At 42.0% G+C, this 20,915-nt stretch overlaps 1 protein-coding gene across 5 annotated transcripts; it reads right to left on the bottom strand.

The window, feature by feature from the left end:
• Positions 1–1,219: 1,219 nt before the first annotated feature.
• On the bottom strand, positions 1,220–19,946 carry LOC146386039 (F-BAR and double SH3 domains protein 2-like). 5 transcript variants are annotated; one of them, XM_084932062.1, is made up of 11 exons: positions 14,453–15,857; positions 11,190–14,035; positions 8,936–9,033; positions 8,488–8,640; positions 8,257–8,391; positions 6,894–6,977; positions 5,219–5,402; positions 4,911–5,134; positions 4,464–4,674; positions 4,312–4,376; positions 1,220–4,229 (listed from the first exon to the last, which is right to left on the bottom strand). In XM_084932062.1, the coding sequence occupies exons 3-11, from the start codon at positions 8,969–8,971 to the stop codon at positions 4,176–4,178; spliced, it is 1,146 nt and encodes a 381-aa protein (XP_084788188.1). In that variant the 5' UTR covers positions 8,972–9,033; positions 11,190–14,035; positions 14,453–15,857; the 3' UTR covers positions 1,220–4,175. The 5 variants fall into 5 exon arrangements, with proteins under 5 accessions (XP_084788188.1, XP_084788185.1, XP_084788189.1 ...); XM_084932059.1 differs by lacking the exon at positions 14,453–15,857 and adding an exon at positions 19,560–19,946 and having other exon boundaries at positions 8,936–14,035; XM_084932063.1 differs by lacking the exons at positions 11,190–14,035; positions 14,453–15,857 and adding an exon at positions 19,560–19,946.
• Between the last annotated feature and the right edge of the window lie 969 nt (positions 19,947–20,915).

Genomic DNA, 20,915 nt, shown 5'->3' with positions numbered 1-20,915 from the left:
TGCTTCTTTGCGCCGCCATCTTTGTTTACTCTTTCCCGCCCAGGCGTCTAGACATCTGATTGGCCAACATTTCTACACGGTTAGGAATATATCGCCACCTGTTGCTTTGGCATGCTCCTGGCAGCATTTTCCTTCGTTTTTGGTGTTGAGGTGTGGATGGGATTTAAAAAAACCAAAAATCTCAGTTTTCAGAAATACCCGTGTATGTGTGGACGTAGTCTACAATGTATCATTGTTTTTGAAAAAGGCTCCAGTTCGCTTTCCACAATGCTACGCGAAAACTGCGTCAAATGTATACGCTTTGGAGAGCGTTTTCAAAACGCTGCGCTTTCCTTGACCGAAAACGCTGTCTCAGTGTGGACGGAAGGCCAAAACGGAGAGAAAAAGTGAGTGATGAGTGATGAGTCATGATAGCATTACAGGCTGTTCACTTTTAAGTGTGGTAATTAGAAATATTTCAAAATAAAATACACACAAATATACTGTAAGAAAAGGCTTTTATTTTTTAGTATATGCTTAATTATCAGTTTCAAAGCTACTCTACCAGAGTTTCACTAAAAAATGAAACAAAGGATAAGTTTTAACCCTTTCATGCATGAATTATGACAACCTCTCAGCGAATAGCTTCTCTAAAATCAATAGAAATCCAACATTAAGTTCAGCTGAAGGTCAAACTGCAACAAAAAACTCTTTAATCAACAGTTTACGTTAAAAACGGCTTCTTCTTTTGGAAAAAAAAAAAAAAAAAAAACGAACAGAAATCCCAGTACAGTACAGTTCCTTTGTATCGTGCTGCTGCCACCTGCTGCTCTGGGGTGGGAACAACAACACTTTGGATTTGCGTTCGTTATCAGCAACAAATGAGTTTTACTTTTGAGGCTGCAGTTTTTAGTTATGTTTATTTGTTGGATCCCATCAGTTTTTCTTCGAAGAGCCGAAAGACTTTCAGTTACTTATGATAAACTGTTTGTCTTATACAAACAGATAAATACAGAAAACAAAGAAGAAAACAAAGCTTGTATTCTATTTGATTTTCAAGATATTGAACTTTATTTTTTCCATTTCACCGAGTTCTTTTTTCCATGTACTTTTTGTCTAATAATTTTTTTAATAATCAGATTAATGTTTATTTTAAAATTAAGAATTATTTATATTTTTTATATTTGCTATATACTACAGCAAACTACTAGAAACATCCTTCTGTGTAGTCATGTAACACATTATTTTAAAATAATATATTTTAAACAGGTGGATGCAGGAATTAAGAGTTAAAACAGAGTCTTGTTCCATTTAAGCTATCTTTATTTCACATTTATTTGTACACAATAAATACAGTTAAACATCCATGGGTGTGTAAATACGACGCCTGGCAGCCTCCGCATAGCCGACGCTGTAAAACGTGGGAGTTTTTACGTCCTTTTTTAAAAAAATGAATTTCAGATTCTGACTTGATGCATAATCAAGACCAGTAAACAGGTTAACAAAAAATTCTCTAATGGAAAAGAAACTTTAGGTATTCTTTTAATACAACAGGGTAAATGCAAACTTCAAAAATAAGTTTGATGTCATTCAGATCTCAAGGAGATCAACGAGAACGCAGCGTCACGGCTGACGGATACCTCTTTTCCTCTGATCAGATTCAGCTACAGTTTAATTGTTTTTGTTTTCTTAAAATCCTAATTCTAAAAACAAAAAAGGGGAAAAAAGCTGTGCCATTACTTGCACAGATATCCATCTCTAAGCTCTCCGTAAACTATCAATACGATCGATAAGTCATATCTCAATCAAAGACACTACAATGGCTATTTACGGCTAAATAACAGGAAGTATTGATACCAATACGGCTGGTAAACAAACATCAAACAGGAAATATTGATCAAAACATCCACAATACTGAAAAGGAATAAGAAGACATCAGAAAGTGCTTCACTATAGATTTTAAACTGGACAGCTAGCAGCTCAGGATGGTTTCCTCCTTAAAAATAAAAGGCATCTTTAAACTGCACATGCTCAGTGTAAACGGTCCTCCCCAACAGCGACTGTTACTGGCATCATTAGTGTCGTAAAAACAGTTTTTTTCTGTATTATGCAACATAAAAACAAAAGAGTTAGACTGTGTGTTTACGTGCTATGTTTCCCACTTTAAACTTTTCCTAAACATTAGAAGGGGAAAAAAAGATAAGGGATCCAAAACAATCACAGGTAAAAATTGCCACTTTTCCCTTGTTTGTGTAACCGCGAGCGGTCACGTGTGTCGGCGGAGAGGACCAGCCTCTTTTCGAGACTTTTGGTTTGCTCACAAGTGCAGCTCTGTTGCATAGACGTGAATCTGATGGTGGTAACAAAGAGCTACGACGTGAGACACAACGGGGGCGAAATCATAACTATAACATAAAAAATTCTTTCTTCAATCCATAAACGAGGAGAAATTCTGCAGCTAAGGCATCCATAACACGATCAGTTAGAAGTGATGTTTTCCGACGAGCTGAAGGAAGAACTTATCTGTTTTCTTGCAGAGAGTTTAATGTGAAACCGGAGCCAGGAGGCAGTTTATCTTAAACATCATCGACTAATGAAGCCAAAAAAGAAGTGAAAACATGTGCAATACCCGTGTGGAGCACGGGCAGCCTAAAGATCGCTCAGGTGAAAACAGAAAATTGATTTATGGTTTGCTGATGATGTAATTAGCGATTATCAGACTATTTTTGCCGATTACTGCTCACAATTTCTTTGTATTTTGACTTCAAACAACATTTTTTTTTGCGATTAAGTGTCAACAGAGATACAGAAAAGTGGTTACACCTAAAAAGCAAGGTCACTGAAGGCAGCGGTGTGGTTGTACAATGGTGCTGTAACCTTGCCCTGTCACCAGGGGGCGACGTCAAAATATCTGCTGTTGTCTTGTTGGCCCTTGGCTTACGGTGCATTCCAGATTGAGTCGGAAGTCGGAATTCCTGAGCTCCCAGTAGTAATTTTCATCTGGAACTCCCCCTCAACTAGTATTTCCTTCTTGGAAAGTCAGAGCAGCCTCAACAATCCAAGATGGTGACAGAGAACATAAACATAATCTGCTCTGTCACTCACCTGTATTTGTGACTCATGATATAAGCCACACGCTAAGCACTTACCACATTCTATCAATGAACGTGCTGCAGCTAAAATAAATCCCATCTTACTTTGCTTTTCTGACTTTCCTGCTGGAGTGCACAAACTCGGGAATGACGTCACTGCCAAAAAGGACCACAGACATCAGAACATTGACACAGCTGCCAGGTTGGAAAAGTGAAGCAACAAAAAAAAACTGTACTCTATTTACAGGCCACCAGGGGGCGACCCCTGCGTCTGTAAAAGACTTCTGGTCCTATAGAGGTCTCTGGGACCTCTGAACAGTTCCCTGATGTGTTCAAGGGTTCAGTTTCTCATTTCAGAACACAGCTGAAATTATCAAGACTCACTGAAGGGGTGTGAAATGTGTCTAAATCTAGGGAACAGAGACCTGATCGACGATATGTTCTGCAGACTCGTGTCTTTGTTCATAAACAGAAAAATGAAGGTAAAACACAAACGCTTCCTTCAGTTTGACCTCTCAAAGGTCAAGGTCAGTCCAGTCTAACATGTTTTACTTTAACATGAAATGCTGCTATGACCGAGTCTCAAACAACAGAAAATCCAGGGTCTGCTCATCAGCTAACCACTCTGTTTTATGCTGTCGGTGGGTTAAATATCATGAAACGCCTCATTCAGTCAGCTGCATGTTCTTTAGAACCAAACTGGCTGCTCGAACTGATGAATGATACCACACTGAGCTCTCTGCAAGGGAACGAATGAGCTCGACTCCCTAAAATATCAGCCAGCGAGTCCAAACACACTGATTTTTATTAACGGATAAAATGATGTTAACTTTTCTATCAACTTCTTTTGCTCGTTATCACCTTATTAACTGTTCGGGGGTGAGAATGAAGCCTTGTACAAACTCTGGGTAAGGTAGTGTTGAGAAACGAGAACACTGAACGGGAAGTTAAAAGAAAAAGGCGCAGCGGTGTTCCTTCTCCGAGTGGGGGGGCTTCTTCCGTCTGCAGGCGTCTTCAGGAGTTTTTAAGTTTCCTTGGGTTTCCTTTGGGAGTATTTTTACGAGTCCCTGCTCGAGGGGGTGCCGCCTTCACACCAGTGTGATCTCAACCTCCTCTCGCCGCTTCACCTGCCCGCGAGGATGCTGCTTCGGCACGTACCTGTAAAAATCCACCGGCTCAGTTAAAATGAAGATAAAAAAGGTCTGCTGTCATTTACGTCACCACAGAAGGTTTTACTCACGGGTCGGATGGTGCCACCGCCGCTCTCCGGGTATTTGGGGGGTTGGGGGGAGCTTTGTGCTGGACCTGAAGAGGGCAGAGGAGGCAGATTATTATTCACACCAGCCTTTTTTGTTACAGATAACCACTCACAGACAAACCAGAGATTCTCACTGTGAAAGGGGCTTTTGTGTGGAGCCGGCGGCGGTCTGTGGTGTCCGTTGTGATAGGAGGGTGGTCGGCCAATGGGAGAGGCTGTGGCGCTGCAGGGACTCGACACTGGAGAGGACACGGTGGGGGTCTGAAGGGGGCTGCTGTGGAGAGGTCCCGGCTGGAAGGGACCACGAGGGGAGCGCTCGCACTGAGAGAGTGTGGACGGGGAAGCCTTCAACACAAACAGTGGACAGGTGTGCAAACTTTAATATTTTATATAAAATAAAAAGAAATAAATTATTTAACAACACAGTACTTAGTGTCATAAATAAGTTGCTACAGTAGATTCGTACTGCGCTGATGTAGAGGCAGCTGATCCAGGGGGGGACACAGTGTGTGTGCGTTCAACCAGAAGAACTTTAATTGTATAGAACATGAAATTTAGCGGCTAAGTCAGCGTGAGCCTACCTGTGCGCTGCCGTCTCTTTGCCCATCTCCATTCTCGCTGGTCACGGTGAGATCCTCCACAAGAACTGCGGGGAACACACCAACAACGCCGTTAAACTCGCCCTCCCAGAAGCCATCGTCCTCGTGGGTCTCTCTGCTCAGGATGCGGATGATGGCGCCTTCTGGGAACGACAGCTCATCTTCCGTTTGTCCCGCGTAGTCGTACGAAGCCTTTGCGAATGAAACTGCAACACAGACAGTGGCAACGAGGGTATTAAACAAAGCAGGAAATCAAAACTCCGATATTATCTGGTGGAGGCGGATCTCACCACTGGAGTCTCCGTTGACGGAGCCGGTTGGGAGTTCGGTTTCAGGTTCGGTGGAGTTGCTGGAGGAATGGGATCGGGCGTCCAGCGCGGCCAGCGACTGCAGCATGCTCAGCAGGCTGTTGGAGGAGGGCAGCTGCAGGTATTTCTCCGGGACGTAGCCCACCTGTCCGCTACGGTTTCTGGCCTGGAAACACAGACAATGCACACAGACGATGACAACAGCCAAAAATGTTTCAACAGGAAAACTCCTAATGAGAAAAAATAAAGTCAGATGTAAAGAGTAGGGCTGTAACAATATCACTGCATCGTCGCCAGAATTTAATAACAGCCACAAAGAGAATAATAGGAGAGCTTTTGTTCTCTCTTCCTGAATTAACGAGAAATCTAAAATCCTAAACAAGCCTCTGCTGAATTCATGAAGCTTGATTTCATGAACACCGGTGGCCTCCCCTTCCGCTGCTTACTTATTTTCATTCAGATTGAAAACACTCAGAGGTATTGGGATCTCTGTTGGGGCATGCTGTGGGGAATCACAGCACTAAAACAGATCTATATAAATGATATTGCTCACATTTTTATGTATGATTATATTCATTAAAATAAATACCCCATTAAAACACTATATCTGTATATGAGAAGATAATCACCTAAGTAAATATACATAAAATATTGGCTCAACACGTGGAACATTTGCACAATGGCTCACAGGAAAGCCAGACTTACACAATAAACAAAAGTAAAACAGCAACAATGCACAATGTTCCTTCAGGGAAATGATTGGAAAACAACCACACACAAAGTACACAATGACTACACACCAGCAGCTCTGCAGAGGCGTTTATAAAAGAATGACTTCACACAATGATGGGAGCATCCACAGCTGACATTTCTACATTTAAGTATAAACCACTGACCACCCGAAAAATGTCCTCAAAGACTTCTCAAATTTTCTCCCAAAGGTCCAGGAGCAACTTTGTAACAGTCTGTGACAAACAAAGTGAAAATGATAACTAAGTAGCTGGGAGATCATCAAATTAACATTTTATATCCATGACCAGGTCACTCCGCAGATCTAAAACTGATCAAGAGTCCACGAACCGCTGTTAAAAAGCAGAAGCTGACAAACTGTGATCAAACCGGAGCGCTGCTGAGGCAGGATTGGATCACCATCAATCAGGATTTGGCCCAGATTTTCAGTAGCTGCACTTAAGGTATGAATTTAAAAACTGCCTCATTCATGAATTATTGCATTCACAAACTTGGGTGCCATGCCCGCCCACCTGCCTGCCCGGCTGGGTGACGAGAATCTCCCATCAGCCCTTTACGGCTGCGGGGCCAAAAAAAGAAGCAGAGAACTGTGTATTTGTACATTTTTTGATTTGTCTTTATGTTCAGCAGAGCTTCTACCACCCAGGCCAACCTGACCTGCCTCAATGCACCGCACGCATTTTAGTTGAATTATTCTAATTCCTGAAGCCACATCAGTCCAACTGATCCCAGAGAAACACTAAAACGTCCAGTAGATAGTCTGTACCGGTGCGAGGTCTTATAAAAACTGAAACTAAATGTTTGTCAAACAGTCTAAGAGCCAGAGAGTGAACTAATACACAAAACAACCAACCCTCAAACATGAGAGTGCTTCTGCTACATAATTGTGTTTGTGTTATTTTTGTACCTTGACCCAGTCCTCCATGTCGCCATCATCGATGACCTCCAAGATTTCCTGCTCCTCGATGGTCAGCTCGTCTGGCTGAGAAGCCTGCAGACAGACAAACACGTTAATTCAAATTAAAGCTGCGATGTAACAGTTTAACCATCTTCATTTCACCCGTGATGTATATTTTTCAAATACCGCCACACTGGTGAACGGACAAAAATGCTCACTGTGGCTTCAATAACATCAGCCAGAACACTGAAGAAAACACTGAGACCATGCCTGCATTTATACCACACTTTACTCAGGACTCAGGTAATATAAAACAACTAATACTCCAAAGCAGCACAAAACTCAGACTTACACTAGAATTTCTGTACAAATTCAGAGAGCAGGTGTTTTAAACCTGGACACAGAATCATTAGTGCCACAAAGTTTGGGAAAGTAAATCTAAATGGGGGTTAAACACGACTGGAACTGATTAAAAACAGCCAAAACAAAAAGTGGCTTTACTTCAAAGTCAGAATTATAATTGGTGACATGTTAAAGATCCACGTCCAATCCAAATATTTAAATCATGTGTGGAGAGGTTAACCGTATTTACATCTTAATAGATTTTATGACGACATCCATCCAGCAGGGATGGAGGAAATCCCAGCCAGCTTTGTAGGCTAACACAGAGAGCATCCACATTATAATGCACCACACAGACGGCAGACTTCAACCACACTTTCAGAAAATATAACAGGAATGAGTCTCCAGCTGTCTGCGTCAGTAACAGAAGCTTTAATCTAACAAGTTTGTCTTTTAATGAAGGAGGAACCTGGAGAGAACCACAGAGGCACAGGAGAACATGACAAGACACTTAAAAAGATTTAAATATTAATCATATAATTACCAGAAAATATGGTTAAACCTACAGAATCTTAAAAATACTTTTCCTTTCACTTCCAGCTGTTTTATGTATTCTGCATGAAAATGAGGTTTACGGAGGACAGAAAGTGTAACTCTGCAAGTCACTGTTCTTCTAAAAACACATTTTTTGTGGCTCCTGAATCTTCATCCATCAATATCCAGCTCCACCAGCTTCCTGCATTTTCTAATAATGACTGCTTCTGTAACTCCCAACACGCACTCCCCGTGCCTCGAGCTCGAGGCAAGGCCGGCCTCTGCACGTATTTTAAAGAGTTGTGAATACAGAAAGCGCAGAGATGCTGCAACAGCAATCAAACAGTGTTTTTTTCCAGAGCAGCGACACCGATTGTTTAGGAGACTAAACTCAGACTCGACTCGCTGCAAACACATGAGGCTTTGTAGATGTCACCATTTCTCTGGGCACTGACCGACTCATCGGCTACGACCCTGCTTAAGCGTGTGTCGTTACCTTGTAGGAGTAGAGCACTTTGCAGGTGAGTGGATAGTTTTTCAAGGTGCTGGAGGGGCTGGAGCTGCTGTCATCCAACACTTCACCGCTGTCCTCCATCTCCTCTTCATTGTCTCGCTCCAAATCTGCTGTTACCTACGGATGTTAGACCGACATCTGCGTTTAGGGCACAAATCTACAGCGCATATACTTCAAAACTACAGCACTGTGGAATTGGAGTTTTCGTCTTACGGAGAGTGAAGGATCGTGGGTACTGAGGTTGTTCCAGCGCTCGTTCTCCAGCTCCTCCATCACCTGGTTCATCACACTCTTCAGCCACGTTTCAACCGGGACTCCAGCCTCCCTTAGCAGGTCCAGCCGGGCCTCGGCTTTCGCTTTCACCGTCTAGCAGCAAAAAAAATAAAAAATAAAGGTGAGTTAAAGACCACCAGACTTTCACAACCCACTGACAAGCCCCCCACCCCCCAAAGAATAAAGAAAACACAATGAGATTAGTATGAAAATAAAATAAATACTTAATGTGTTTTAAACACCTCTGCTCTCTTCTAACAGAACATTAATCCTTTAAATCTGTCACTTCACCTTTCAAACCAGCAGGTGGCGCACTGGGGCAACTTTAAATAAGGAGAAACTGATTCAGAAGATGGAGAAATCGCTGATCTAGAAGTTCAAAGGTTACCTCTGCCCTCCGGAGACTCTGCCTGGCCACCTCCATCTTGATCTCCAGCTCGCTGTTGTTTGGCTCCGAAGCTTCCTGGGTCCCGTATCCTCCAGGGCCTGAAAACAAAACAATTACAACTATTGTGGTGACGTATACAAAGGAACACATGGAATAGATGGAAACGGTCCAACAATAAAGCGATCAACATAACCAGGGACATCTGGAAACAGGTCGCTGCACGAGCTGTGCTCACTTATCTTAAACCAGCTTTCGCAATAAACCAGTGAGACGGAGCTCTTATCAATTTTATCCTTTCATGCCACAGTAAAATATGGAGAAGTTTATGATGCCGAGGTTTATTATTATCATCCAGCTGACCGGCTTCGCTGCATTAAAGGCCAAATTCCAGTTTAATGGAAAAAAGTGACACATCAGTGCATTTTGTACACTTCCTGCAAAGATTTTCCAGGGATTGTGTGAGTAAGACAAACCACATCAGAATAACTCCAAACCCAAACACAGACATAACACGCACGTTTAGATTCAGAGACTTAAACTTCCCAGAGGATTTCCTTCTCTTTGCAGAACGTCACACTCATCATGTCCAAAGGGTCATTTTGACTCCTCTGGAATTGTAAAAACTGTTAAATTAAAATCCCATGATCATCATATTTCATGACTTTTCCTTATATGGGTTTATTCATTATATAGTGAAAGCAAAAGCAACAAAAATTACCACCACTCATACCTTTAACTGCTGAGGATATCATTTTGATAGGCATCGAAATTTATGTCAATGCCAATTTTATTTATAGAGCACATTTCATTACATGCAAAATGTGCTTAAACAGAAGAGGCTCAAGGCAGTGAGAACAAGAAAATAAAATTTAAAATAGAGATTGCAAATGCATTTTGATTAGAAGGCTGCAGTAACGTGAGCCAGAGCTACCTAGACATGACTGATGGGTAAATATGTTGCCTCAACTGCTGCTGTTGCAGGATGGGGGCAGGTCTAGCATTACATTTTTTCTCAATATGAAAACATGGACTAATTTTAACATATTTTTAAATCCACAGATTCTCCAAAAAAGCTACAGGATCTATTTTTAACAATAGAGGGCTCAACAAGTAATCTGTAGCTCTAAAACTAGCAGATTTTTACACCCTAAGAGAGAATTTAAACATCAACTTTGTGGGACTTTTTTTAAGGTGCTTTATGTTTAAAACCGGAATTTGCCAATTTTTTTGCTTAGCTTTATGAATCTAACAAAACACAGAAAAGTTGTTTCTGTTGCGAAACAGCAGATGGTGCTACGCTGGCACTGACCGGATTGTAACAGATGGACTTTCAGGACGTTTCTGTGTCGAACAGCCATCCAGTCAGATCGTCGATGATGATGATGTGAAGTTGAGAGTTGTTTCCTCCGACGTTTCGGGGTCCCTCCAGACCCCAGTGTTTGTCATCGTAACTTACGAATGTGCATCGGGGTTGCGAAATACCCCATCGCCATTACTAAGGGGTCACAGTGTACCCACGGAGTAGAGAGCACCCCCATTCCTCGCGAAGGCCGGTTTACGCGTAACTTGGGGCCCACCCGGCTAAGCGCTTGCCTGCGAGGAGCAGGAGAATGGAGCAGAAGGAGGTAGGAAGGCGGCAGGGAGAGTCTGAGGCCCTCAAGGAGGGCGGTTTACACGAACTCTGCCCTCTGTAAAGCCAAGCGTCCAACAGCGAGGCCCAGGAGAACTGAGGAGAGGGCCGGTTTACGTGAAGACTACCCTCTGTAAAGCTGAGCGTTTGCAAGCGCAGGGTAGAAGGACCAAGGAGAAGGAGGAAGGAGACGATGATGATGATTATGTGAAGTAACTGGTCCCTCCAGAGCTGTATCATTTTGAAATATACATACAACAAGCCAAACCACACCTTGGTCACACCAACCCTTTTCCACCCTGAGGATGTCCAACGCCATCCCAGTCTGGACTGTCAAAGGTGACTTTAACGCTACCTGTTCTGACATTCCTGCTCATTGCATTTCCTGGTCAGATTAGCCAATCTCTGCACATTACAATAAACATACTCAACATGGTCAACATTCTACTGCATGTTATCTCACAGTATTATAGATTCAAACTCTCCGATCTAGATAAGCAGTATGTTTATCTAGAGCTCCACTCTGTCTCTAAATATTGGATTTAATTTTTATGTTCGGTGTCCAATTTTAAGAATTTGACCATAAGTAAAATTAATGGTGTTATCACCCCCATCGGGGCTTACCTTTCCCACTTTTGATGATATTCCTCCCTCGATTATTCGCAATTACCTTCCTTTGGTATCGAAAAACTGTTGGTGTGGTCAAGTGGGTGCTATAGGAAAAAAGCTCAGGACAGAACAGTTATCAGTCATGTGTTTCATTTGCATATATTTGATTTCATATTGATCCTCTGAGTATAATGGTACATTTTAATTTGAATTTATCAAAACTAAACACAATAGGTTTTCCTTTCTTTACTTTGCTCTTGTTCTCTTGCAGTACCACATCCTATCACATGTCCCCGTCGGTTCTATTCTACTTTTCTAAATTATTGACTATTTCAATGGAGAACCTAAATCACGTGGACCAGTATTTGTTTTTACATATCTCTATTTTGAATGTGACAAGCCTACCATTTCCCTATTATTCATAGATATTGTTAAAGTTTTGGCTTTTTCCTCTATAAAATTTAATTGACTTTTTACAGTGGCCTGATATGGTTAATAGTAACATATTTTCTCCACTGTAACATTTGACACTTCCCCACAATATAATGTGATACATTAATTAAAACACAGCTAATAAAACACAATTTTCTTAATGCAAACATTAGTAACTCAAAATTAGCAACCAAAGGGTTCAGTCTGCAGTTCACACTCTCATGTGAAGCTACATTCTCCCCCTTTAGTCTCTGTCATCCTTCTGCTCCTGCAAAAACAAAACAAAGCCAGACAAAACATCCACCCTTCTTTTACAGGCTGGGTGAATTGTTTGTGGACATTTACTAATCCTAAAGTCGGTACCATTTTTGTCTCCGTATCAAGTCAGTTAAAACTTTTAGTCGTCAGTCCATCACAGCCCAGTTACATGCATACATCCACACACATTCATACCAGATATTGCTGATAATGGAGTCTCACGCGCGACCTATTCAAGCATCCATCACCAGCAAGATGATGTCATCATTTTAAAGGAAAACAATTCCTTGTTTTTTGGACTGGATTGACTCGCTGCAATCCTTTTAGACTCAGGACCATCTCATGTGATCAATGTCCCATATAAGTGAATCTCTCCAGGGCCCATTATAATCATGGAGAAGCACACTTTGCAACTGTTTTCAGTAAGAATATTTCATAGCACTTTAAATTTCAATCTTCCAGGCCTGGTTTAAAGAGCTGACTGTTAAATCATAAACTCACAAAATATGACCACCGGTGAATCACACCACTCAGACTTTCTTATTTCCGTGCACTGTAACAAAAGCAAAAACAAACGTACCCAATAAAATACTAATAACATAACACCTACTAGGGCCCGTTGCAGACATATCCAAACATAAAACCATCTCTCTCTCTCTTAGAGAAAGAAAACAATCCAAACCTCACTGATAAAATCAACCTAGTGCTAAGCAAAACCCAAAAATCAACCAGATATTCACAGGAAAGTTTTGCTTCCTCCCGGGACAATATTGTGTGGGAATAAGAACCTCAGGTGCTATAGCAACTTTTGTTCCTCCTTGAATTAAATCTCAATCACAGAAAATGCGGTGCTCCGAAATAAAACTTTGACTATTAATTCCTCATTTTCACTCTGTACCACTGCTCCTTATCAGGCTGTGTGAAGCACAGTAAACAATTCAGTCGAGGCCTTGAGCAGCCGTACACAGACATCACGCGCAGACATTGTTTTCATAACCAAACTGTTTTAGATCTTGTCCCTTAAATCTACATAAATGCCCTCTGGGTGACATAAAACACATTCTAAGTAATCAATAGCTTTTTATAAAAATTATCTACTTGGATGTTCGTGTGCAGCATTTTGCATATCAGCATAAGCATTTGTTAGCAAAGCATTCTTCATTGCATCAGCATGTGTGTGCGTGTGCATCACTCTTCATTGCACGAGCGTGTGCATCACTCTTCATTGCACGAGCATGTGCATCACTCTTCATTGCACGAGCATGTGCATCACTCTTCATTGCACGAGCATGTGCATCACTCTTCATTGCACGAGCATGTGCATCACTCTTCATTGCACGAGCATGTGCATCACTCTTCATTGCACGAGCATGTGCATCACTCTTCATTGCACGAGCATGTGCATGTGTATTTGTATTTGGATCAATTCTCAGTGAATCAGCGTTTCGGTTTGGGTTTGTGTGTGATTTCTCACTCAATCAACGAGTGCACATGTGTGTGTGTTTCTCTTCATTCTGGGTCAGTGTATTTAGGTGTGTGTGTGTGTGTGTGTGTTCATCACTTTCCTGTTCTGGTGTCTTGGGTAAACCACGGCCTGAAGCGTGCCCTGGGGTCCTGCCCTCCTCCTTTTCAGTCTGTTTGTGACCATTGTTGCTGTTCAAAGTTCAGTCCGTCCTGGTTCTGGCCCCAGTTGGGGCAGTCCTTTTCTCCAGTGTCCATGCTCACTGCAGGTGAAACCTGCATCTTCTTCCGTGTTTTGTCCGTTCTGAGGTGCCTCCTGACCTCAGTTGCTCCTCCTGTCTCTGGCACGCCCTTTTACTGCCCGATCATCCGTGTTGGTCCATCACTGTCCTGCACAGTGTTAATGCAGAGTTATTAAGGTCAGCCTTCTTTTGCTCGGCCTCACTTTTCATTCGGGCTTAATGGGCGTCTCGTCACAGCTCTGTCAGCTGAAGCTGTCTGAGAATTTTCCTCCGTGTAGTGAAACGGGCCTTAGGTTTAGCGCTCTCCGTCTCTGCTGCCTGAGATCGCTTTCCTGCAGCACTGTTGACATTCTCAGGCTGTTGTAGTGGGTCCAGCTGCTACAGCGTTTGGTCAGGGTCACATCGAAGATGGTAGAGGGGAGAGCAGGAGTCCAGGTCAGCCTCAGCTTCCAGGGCCGGCAAAGCAGCCTGTAATCAAGCATAAAGAGAAAAAACAAAAACAAAACAACAACAGGCGAACAGGAAAATGATGTTGTGTTGGCTGTGTTATTCAAAGAGGGGAGAAACACCGGCCCTGTGTCAGCCTTCTCTCCCCCTTTTTTTTGTTACAGACATTTTCATTACTATCATCAGTGCCTAACCGTCCAGTTTCTCTCTCTCTCCGGTCAGAAATCCCAATATATGTCATGTATGTAAGTGTAAGCGTGTCTTCATTGCATATGTATTTTTATAATCAGGTTTAATTCATGCATCTTTGCACTGAGCTGTGGATTCAAGCTGTCTCACTTCTGATTCTTTCCAAAAATAGTTTCACATGTAACAACTTGTATATGTGTTTTTCTATTCATTAATGTAATTGTTAGTTAGTTGCTCTCTTTATTTTACCTCTTTGTTGTGACGTGGTGGACATCTATAAACCATCATAAGTTCAGCCTTCAATTTCAATCCAATTATATCCTGTACGTTTGCACTCGAACTCGTCCGGGCTTGACCTCTGACTGGTCCCTGTCCCTCTCTTCTCACAGTGTCCTGTGTGGCCTTGAAATCTCCAGCAAATACAGTCCAAACTCAGCTGTCTCTGTTTCTTCTCCGTTGATCTTTTCGGTATTTTCTTGTAGGTCAACTCCCAGCATGGCTGGTTTCCAGCTTGTGATTCAAAGTTCCATCAGTGGTGTTCATACATGCTGCTGCTTGACCCTTCAGTGTTATTGGTCAGTTGCACTGTCTTTTGCCTGCGGTTAACTCTTCAAGTCCACGATGTTCTGTCGGTCTTCATCAGGAGATTAATTGTCCTTTAAGCTTCTTCTCAGGGTGGGGACAAAGTGAGAGGTCAAGCTGTAAAATTTTAAGCCAAAGCCTGGCCTGTTTGTCATCCCAATTCTGTTAATTTATCCTTTTGCCGCTGTACTCGAGTTTCCAGGTTGAGAGAAATCCACCTGTATTAACACACTAAAACATTCAATTAGTATTTCTTTTCTTAAAACATCCATTGGCTTCATCTGCCTAGATTTTACTCTCTCTCTCTCTGGGTGCACACTTCACACAGTCAGGCAGTTGCCTTTTATGGGCATGCAGATTTCCTGTCACCCACACTGCTTCCTATCACACACACAGCTACTCACACCCAGCAGCTGCAAAGCCGTCTTCACGTTATCTATGCACACACTCAGTCGCAATCATCCGCTCCTCAATATGAATAAAACCAGTAGCAATTATCCATAAAAACACACACAAACACCCTTAAGAAATTTCACTGTATCTAATCATTCATTTATAATCACCGTGACAAATGTAATTCATATAAAGAACATCCCCTATAGGTGAAATTTCAATTCGGCAAGACCCCGAAATAAGCATGCCTTTTATCTAAATAAAAATGAAATTCCTACACCACATCCAGTGCTGAAATTCATACTTGATCACACCCTATATAATGATAAAATCAAATAGTAAATAAGTTCGTCAAACACAACTGCTTATATGTGATGAAACTGAAACAAAAACCACTTAAAATCTTACAAAATGCTGCTTCACACCACAAAAATGAAATAATTCAGCCCCGTATTCATCACTCAACTCCTCCACTCAATCTCACCCTGCCGACTGAAATGCCGGTCTAAATCATGCACAATTTGTCTCTTCTATATCAAAACCCAGCCAAACATCAAACATTCACCGTAATCAATCAAAACTTTATTTGTAATATTTTAATCAGCAAAATCAGCGTCTTAATTACAGGCATGTAGCAATATTTACGACAGCATTTACACAACCGATAATGCTCTCAGCCTTTCACTGCTTCCTCATTTACATTTTCACACACACACGCAGTCTAAAAATAGCCTCAGCGCTGGATCACAGACACCTTTCACACAAAGATCTCTTATTTTATATTACAAAGACGTCTTATAATTACAACTGCAGAGATGGTCAGGCCTTTTAACACCTACACAATTTCGACAAATTTAAAGTAACGGTCCAACCGATAAACTTCCTGAGTGTTTTTGCGATCAATTTAACCAGTATCCGTCCCGGACGGTGGCCCGATTTCTAGTGCCCTAACTGAATTTAAAAGCGTCAACCAACCCAAACTTTGCCTCAAGCTCTATTTTTGGCATTTCACAGCCAAGGCTTTCCCCGAAGTTTTAAGTTAAGGTTTCACGCCCGAAGTCCGACTTCTGCTGGCCAAAAAAGCGCAGACCACCGTTCCAAACGGTGAGGAGACTAACTCCTAGCTTATTCCAGGATGCCCTGTACCCCACAGTTAAGCCACACTGAACTAACCCTCTTCACCGAGAGGTCAATGTCGCGCGTCCACGACAAGGAGGGAGCGTAAACTCCGGGCTATGTGCTTCTTAGTAACCCCGCTGCCGTTATAGAAAAATTTATAATACTTTGAAACAACAATCAACACCTCAGAAAAAATGTATGACTGACGCAGGTCCAACCTTATGACCAATGGGGACTTTAACCCACAAAATAACCAATTACCTATTATACCGAATTCACTTAGCAGTCCAACTGCTTTAAACTCTCTTAGCAGTCCAACTGCTTTCTCTTTACTCAGCACTGTCACTTACAAACTCCCATTATCATTATTTCAACTTTCAAACCTCATGAAAATTTCACCAAAATCAAAACAGACTTTCACCAGTGATTTAGTGAGTAGACTTTAATTTTCAATGTCCAATTTGGCACACTTTGGAAATAATTCAACAGGTATGTGCCTCACCTTTTAAATAGGCCGGCCTTTGTCCACTCAGTTCGATCACCGGATCGTGTCTGCGCATCTGACTGCCCTCTGGACCCCGGATTTCTCTGTCCAAACCTCCGAACTCACTCCCTCCTCAAGTCACAGGACAAGCCCCCAAAATGTTACGAGTTCAAATATTGAGGGTGAGCACAAAACAATAATGGTCCAGAAGAGCTTCGGTCAAACAGTGATTTTAATGAACACGCGCGTGGGGAGATGAACACTGCCCACAGACAGCATCGATCTCCGCCCAACGATACACAAGCAGTTGTTTTATACCATCAGGGTTTACTTTTATGACGCCCCCTCATGCGTCAAGCAGATACAACACATGCATAAGTTTCAAAACCACAAATGTTCTGTTGACGACTTTTGACACATTTAAAAGGACATCTTCTCCGTCTCGAGGCCAGGTGCTTCCTATTAATCTTCTAACTCTCGCTTATCTCCTGGAACAAACTGTCCCTTAGGCAGACACAATTTTGCAGTCACAAGCTTTTGCAAACTATTATTTGAACTCTTACCTAAATATGAGTCTAACTACTGTTTGTGTGTGTGTGTCTCGACCTCCAACGCACTCAGCCTCACCCCGCCCGTTGATGCTTCTAACCTTTTACCAGACAGAAGCTCTCTGTGATAGGTGTAATAATCTTAACTAAGAACATGTGTAATCTATTGAATAAATGCTTTGATGAAATGATAATTAATGTAATGGTAATGATGATGGTTATGAATAGTAGCAGTAAAATATTTCCCTGATCTCCACACCGAGTTATTCATCTTGGAGCAGTTTGTGTGTGTTTAACAACTCCACAACATTAATAGATGATTCCTTTGCTCTAAACTGAAGATTCGTTTATTTTGGGGTTTTGCACATTTTGTTTCTGAATAATTGTTTCATTTGTAAATTCTTATTTCTGTGTTATGTAGAGAAATGACACTCTACATATTTGAAAACACAGACTTTGACCATCTGCATCCACTGAGGAAACACAGCACTACAAACACAAAAGTAGATTTGGTGGAAATTTCAAACAGGACTGCCTCATAGTGTGTGACTGTGTTGACTATAGCTAAGGACATTAATGCTAAGTCATGATTTTCTCAGGATGTTGCTGCTCGCTGACTTCAGCTTACAGCAAATTCCACTTCTGCTCACCCAGCATTTGTTTCATGTAAAGTACATTTATGCTTTTGATCTGTATTTAATGTTTTTAATTGAATGTCCCCCTCTTCTGTATGTGTGACTGGATGTGGATCAGTGGACCACATCCACAAATGGCAATTCTGTGAGGAACAGAGAAGGTCAGCCACCAGTCAGTCAGAAGTTTTTCTTTTTAACGAAAATCAATCAGTTGATTTCAACATGCCACAGACACTCCATCACACTAATGCAGGGACCCATAATGAGACATCAGTCCTCTGAGATCTGAGAGGAGACGGTTTGTATGAAGTAAACCATGAGAAACAAAGTTTATCTGGACATACTGACATACAAAAAGCTTAACAAACAACACAGAGCATATAATTAAAGTCCTTTTGTTGGCTCTGTTGGGCATTTATAAAGAGACCATGCCTGGTAAGATAACACAACATTTATGCAGCACTGGTCACACTGAAACACAACAGCTTCTCATTTGCTTTACCTCACTAGTTGCTGCTGAAAGTGTAATTTGAACTAGAAAGCGAAAATTTCAGAAGAAATTTTAAGTGTGCCTATGCTGCTAATCAGTGTAGTTTGCCATTCAAACGGCTACAGAGAGCAAAACTCAGCAGAGCAGCCATTCTCCGCCATGAACTATGGTAAAACCAAACACCGCTCACGCCTCACAGATGACAGCTTACAGTTTTGTGTAAAGATGAGGTGACTTCGTACAGCCCCGATTTGCAGACGCTGTGCACAGAGGTTCATGAGCAGAAGTCCCATTGTACCACGGCAGACCCAACAATGTTTGCATGAACACGCTTTGAAGCATTACGTTATGGACCACTTTTCACACATGGTTGGTGTACCCACACAGCCGGCTGTAGCTTTTCAACTCACAGCCTGACACACACCAAAAAAAAACAGCCGAGAGAGCACAGACTTTACGCCTGAGAGGCGTGATTGCAGATGCCGCTCAGGTGGGTCCACTTCCCCTGCAGCGGCACTGCACTCCACGCCCCGCCACACACATCAAACACGTAAAATAAACATTTATGCACTTTTGCATTCACTTTTTTTTTTTTTTTTTACACAGTGTTCTGAATGATTAACAATGGTCTACAGCCAATCTTGTGTTTTATTATACAAACTTTGGTTGTAAGATTCAGATAACTATTTAATAAAAGCTAAATATTTTATGAGAGTAAGAAAGAAAAGTATATCTTTGTGCCCCCCTTTCCCTGTTAATGCCCTACCTGGCCCCTGGCAAAAGCTTTGCTAGATCCACCCCTGCACAGTTACCAGCTGTTTGTGTCTTCTTCGTTCTACCTGAAGTAGGGGACAAACTGTGTTCCTTTTCAGCTCAATAGGTAATATTTTCTCTGAATGCCGGACAATTCCGTTTGTACGGAACAGTTGGCAACTCTACAACTAACCCTTATGAATAAAATAAAGTTCAACATCAGTAACTCAGCACGCACACAGTTATTTTAAGTTATTGTAACTGATTGTAAAAAGTCAGCACAACGAAAATAAACTACACCTAAACTGGGTTTATATCTGACCCAAATAGAGTGCAGTTCATAACTTCTTACCTGAAATTCAGTTAACCTGACGCTCTGACCGGCAGCCGCCTTGGGTCTGCTTCTCCTGCCTTCAATTTCCCTGATCCATGGCTGCCATCTGTTTGAGCTCCGCGTTAGCCACCACCAGTCGATCAGCGGCTGCCTCGCTGCCTCGTATGTGTCTTTTTCCCGCATGTCCTTTCTGTCATACACCGGTGGCTAGCTACCCTTTGTTGGAGCTCCGTGTTAGCCGCCACCACCAAACAACTCAGTTATTTTTCCACATCGACCAGCATCTGGACAACCACCTTTCACTGTTTATACCATTACTAAAATTAATAATTGAATCATCGGCCCATATAAACGAAAAACAAGTTCAGCTGAGACACAGACTCTTTGTGAGCGATCGGGGGCTGAAACGAGTGTGAGCCGCCTCACTGTAAGCCAAGCCCGGGTGCTTTTGAGCAAAGCAACGCTAGCTAGCTAGGTAGCTAGGTAGCCAGCTAGCAGCAACATGTAAGAGAACTGTTGCTAATATGGGATGTCTTGATAAAATGAGCAGATATTTGAAGTTTACACATCTACATTCTCGCCTGAAAATATCTTAAAAGTTTATTTTGTGACCTAGAAACACGAATAAGAGGAATATAAAAACAAGGTGGCAGCCGCCATTGTTACACTCGATAGAAGTGTGCTATGAATTGTGGGATATGGAGTTTTCCACGGAGCATACGCCCTTTCGCTTACCATAAGTATTCAATGGTTCGAGCAACCTTAAAACTTCCAATGGCTCCTGAAAGCAGCGACGCTGTGCGTGCAGTTGATATTGTCGTCATTACGGTAATCCAAATAAGGGTAGACAGGCCGTACCACTAGGCCTTTCACATGGTGAAAGTGACCTCATCCTCATAGGGAGCAAAAAGACAAACTGAACAATTTGGGGATTCACAGACTTTTATAATCCTTAAAAAATGAAGAAAAATTGTTCTGTTTCAACAAATATGAACCATCCTGACACACTGACACAAATGATCTGCTGTCTATAAGCAGGACAATTTTTTCATGAGCCTGGGTGAAGCTAATTTGCATGAGTTTAACCACCTGGTCAAAAACTGGCATGACTCTGTTATCACTGTAACTTTCGCCTGAATGTTTGCAGTTTCAGGTCCCACTGATCAGTTTTAAGTACAGTACACGTTTAACAATGTGTAAGCAGACTACTTTAACCTGCAATTTACTGCATGTTGTTAGGCTGCATGGTACAACCACAGTCTGCTAACCACCCGTGGTGATCGAAGGTTTTGAGGTCTTGTTCGAACTACTGATGAAGTTTTTTCAAAGCTTGTTAAGTTTCCCAACCACATTTCATCCCGATGGTCCAAGGCT

This window comes from Perissodus microlepis, chromosome 6 (assembly GCF_051167445.1).
Source record: "Perissodus microlepis isolate ML-2025 ecotype Zambia chromosome 6, ASM5116744v1, whole genome shotgun sequence".
Taxonomy (NCBI): domain Eukaryota; kingdom Metazoa; phylum Chordata; class Actinopteri; order Cichliformes; family Cichlidae; genus Perissodus; species Perissodus microlepis.
Note: the sequence above shows the minus strand (reverse complement) of the source record. Positions and strands in the feature narration are given on the sequence as shown.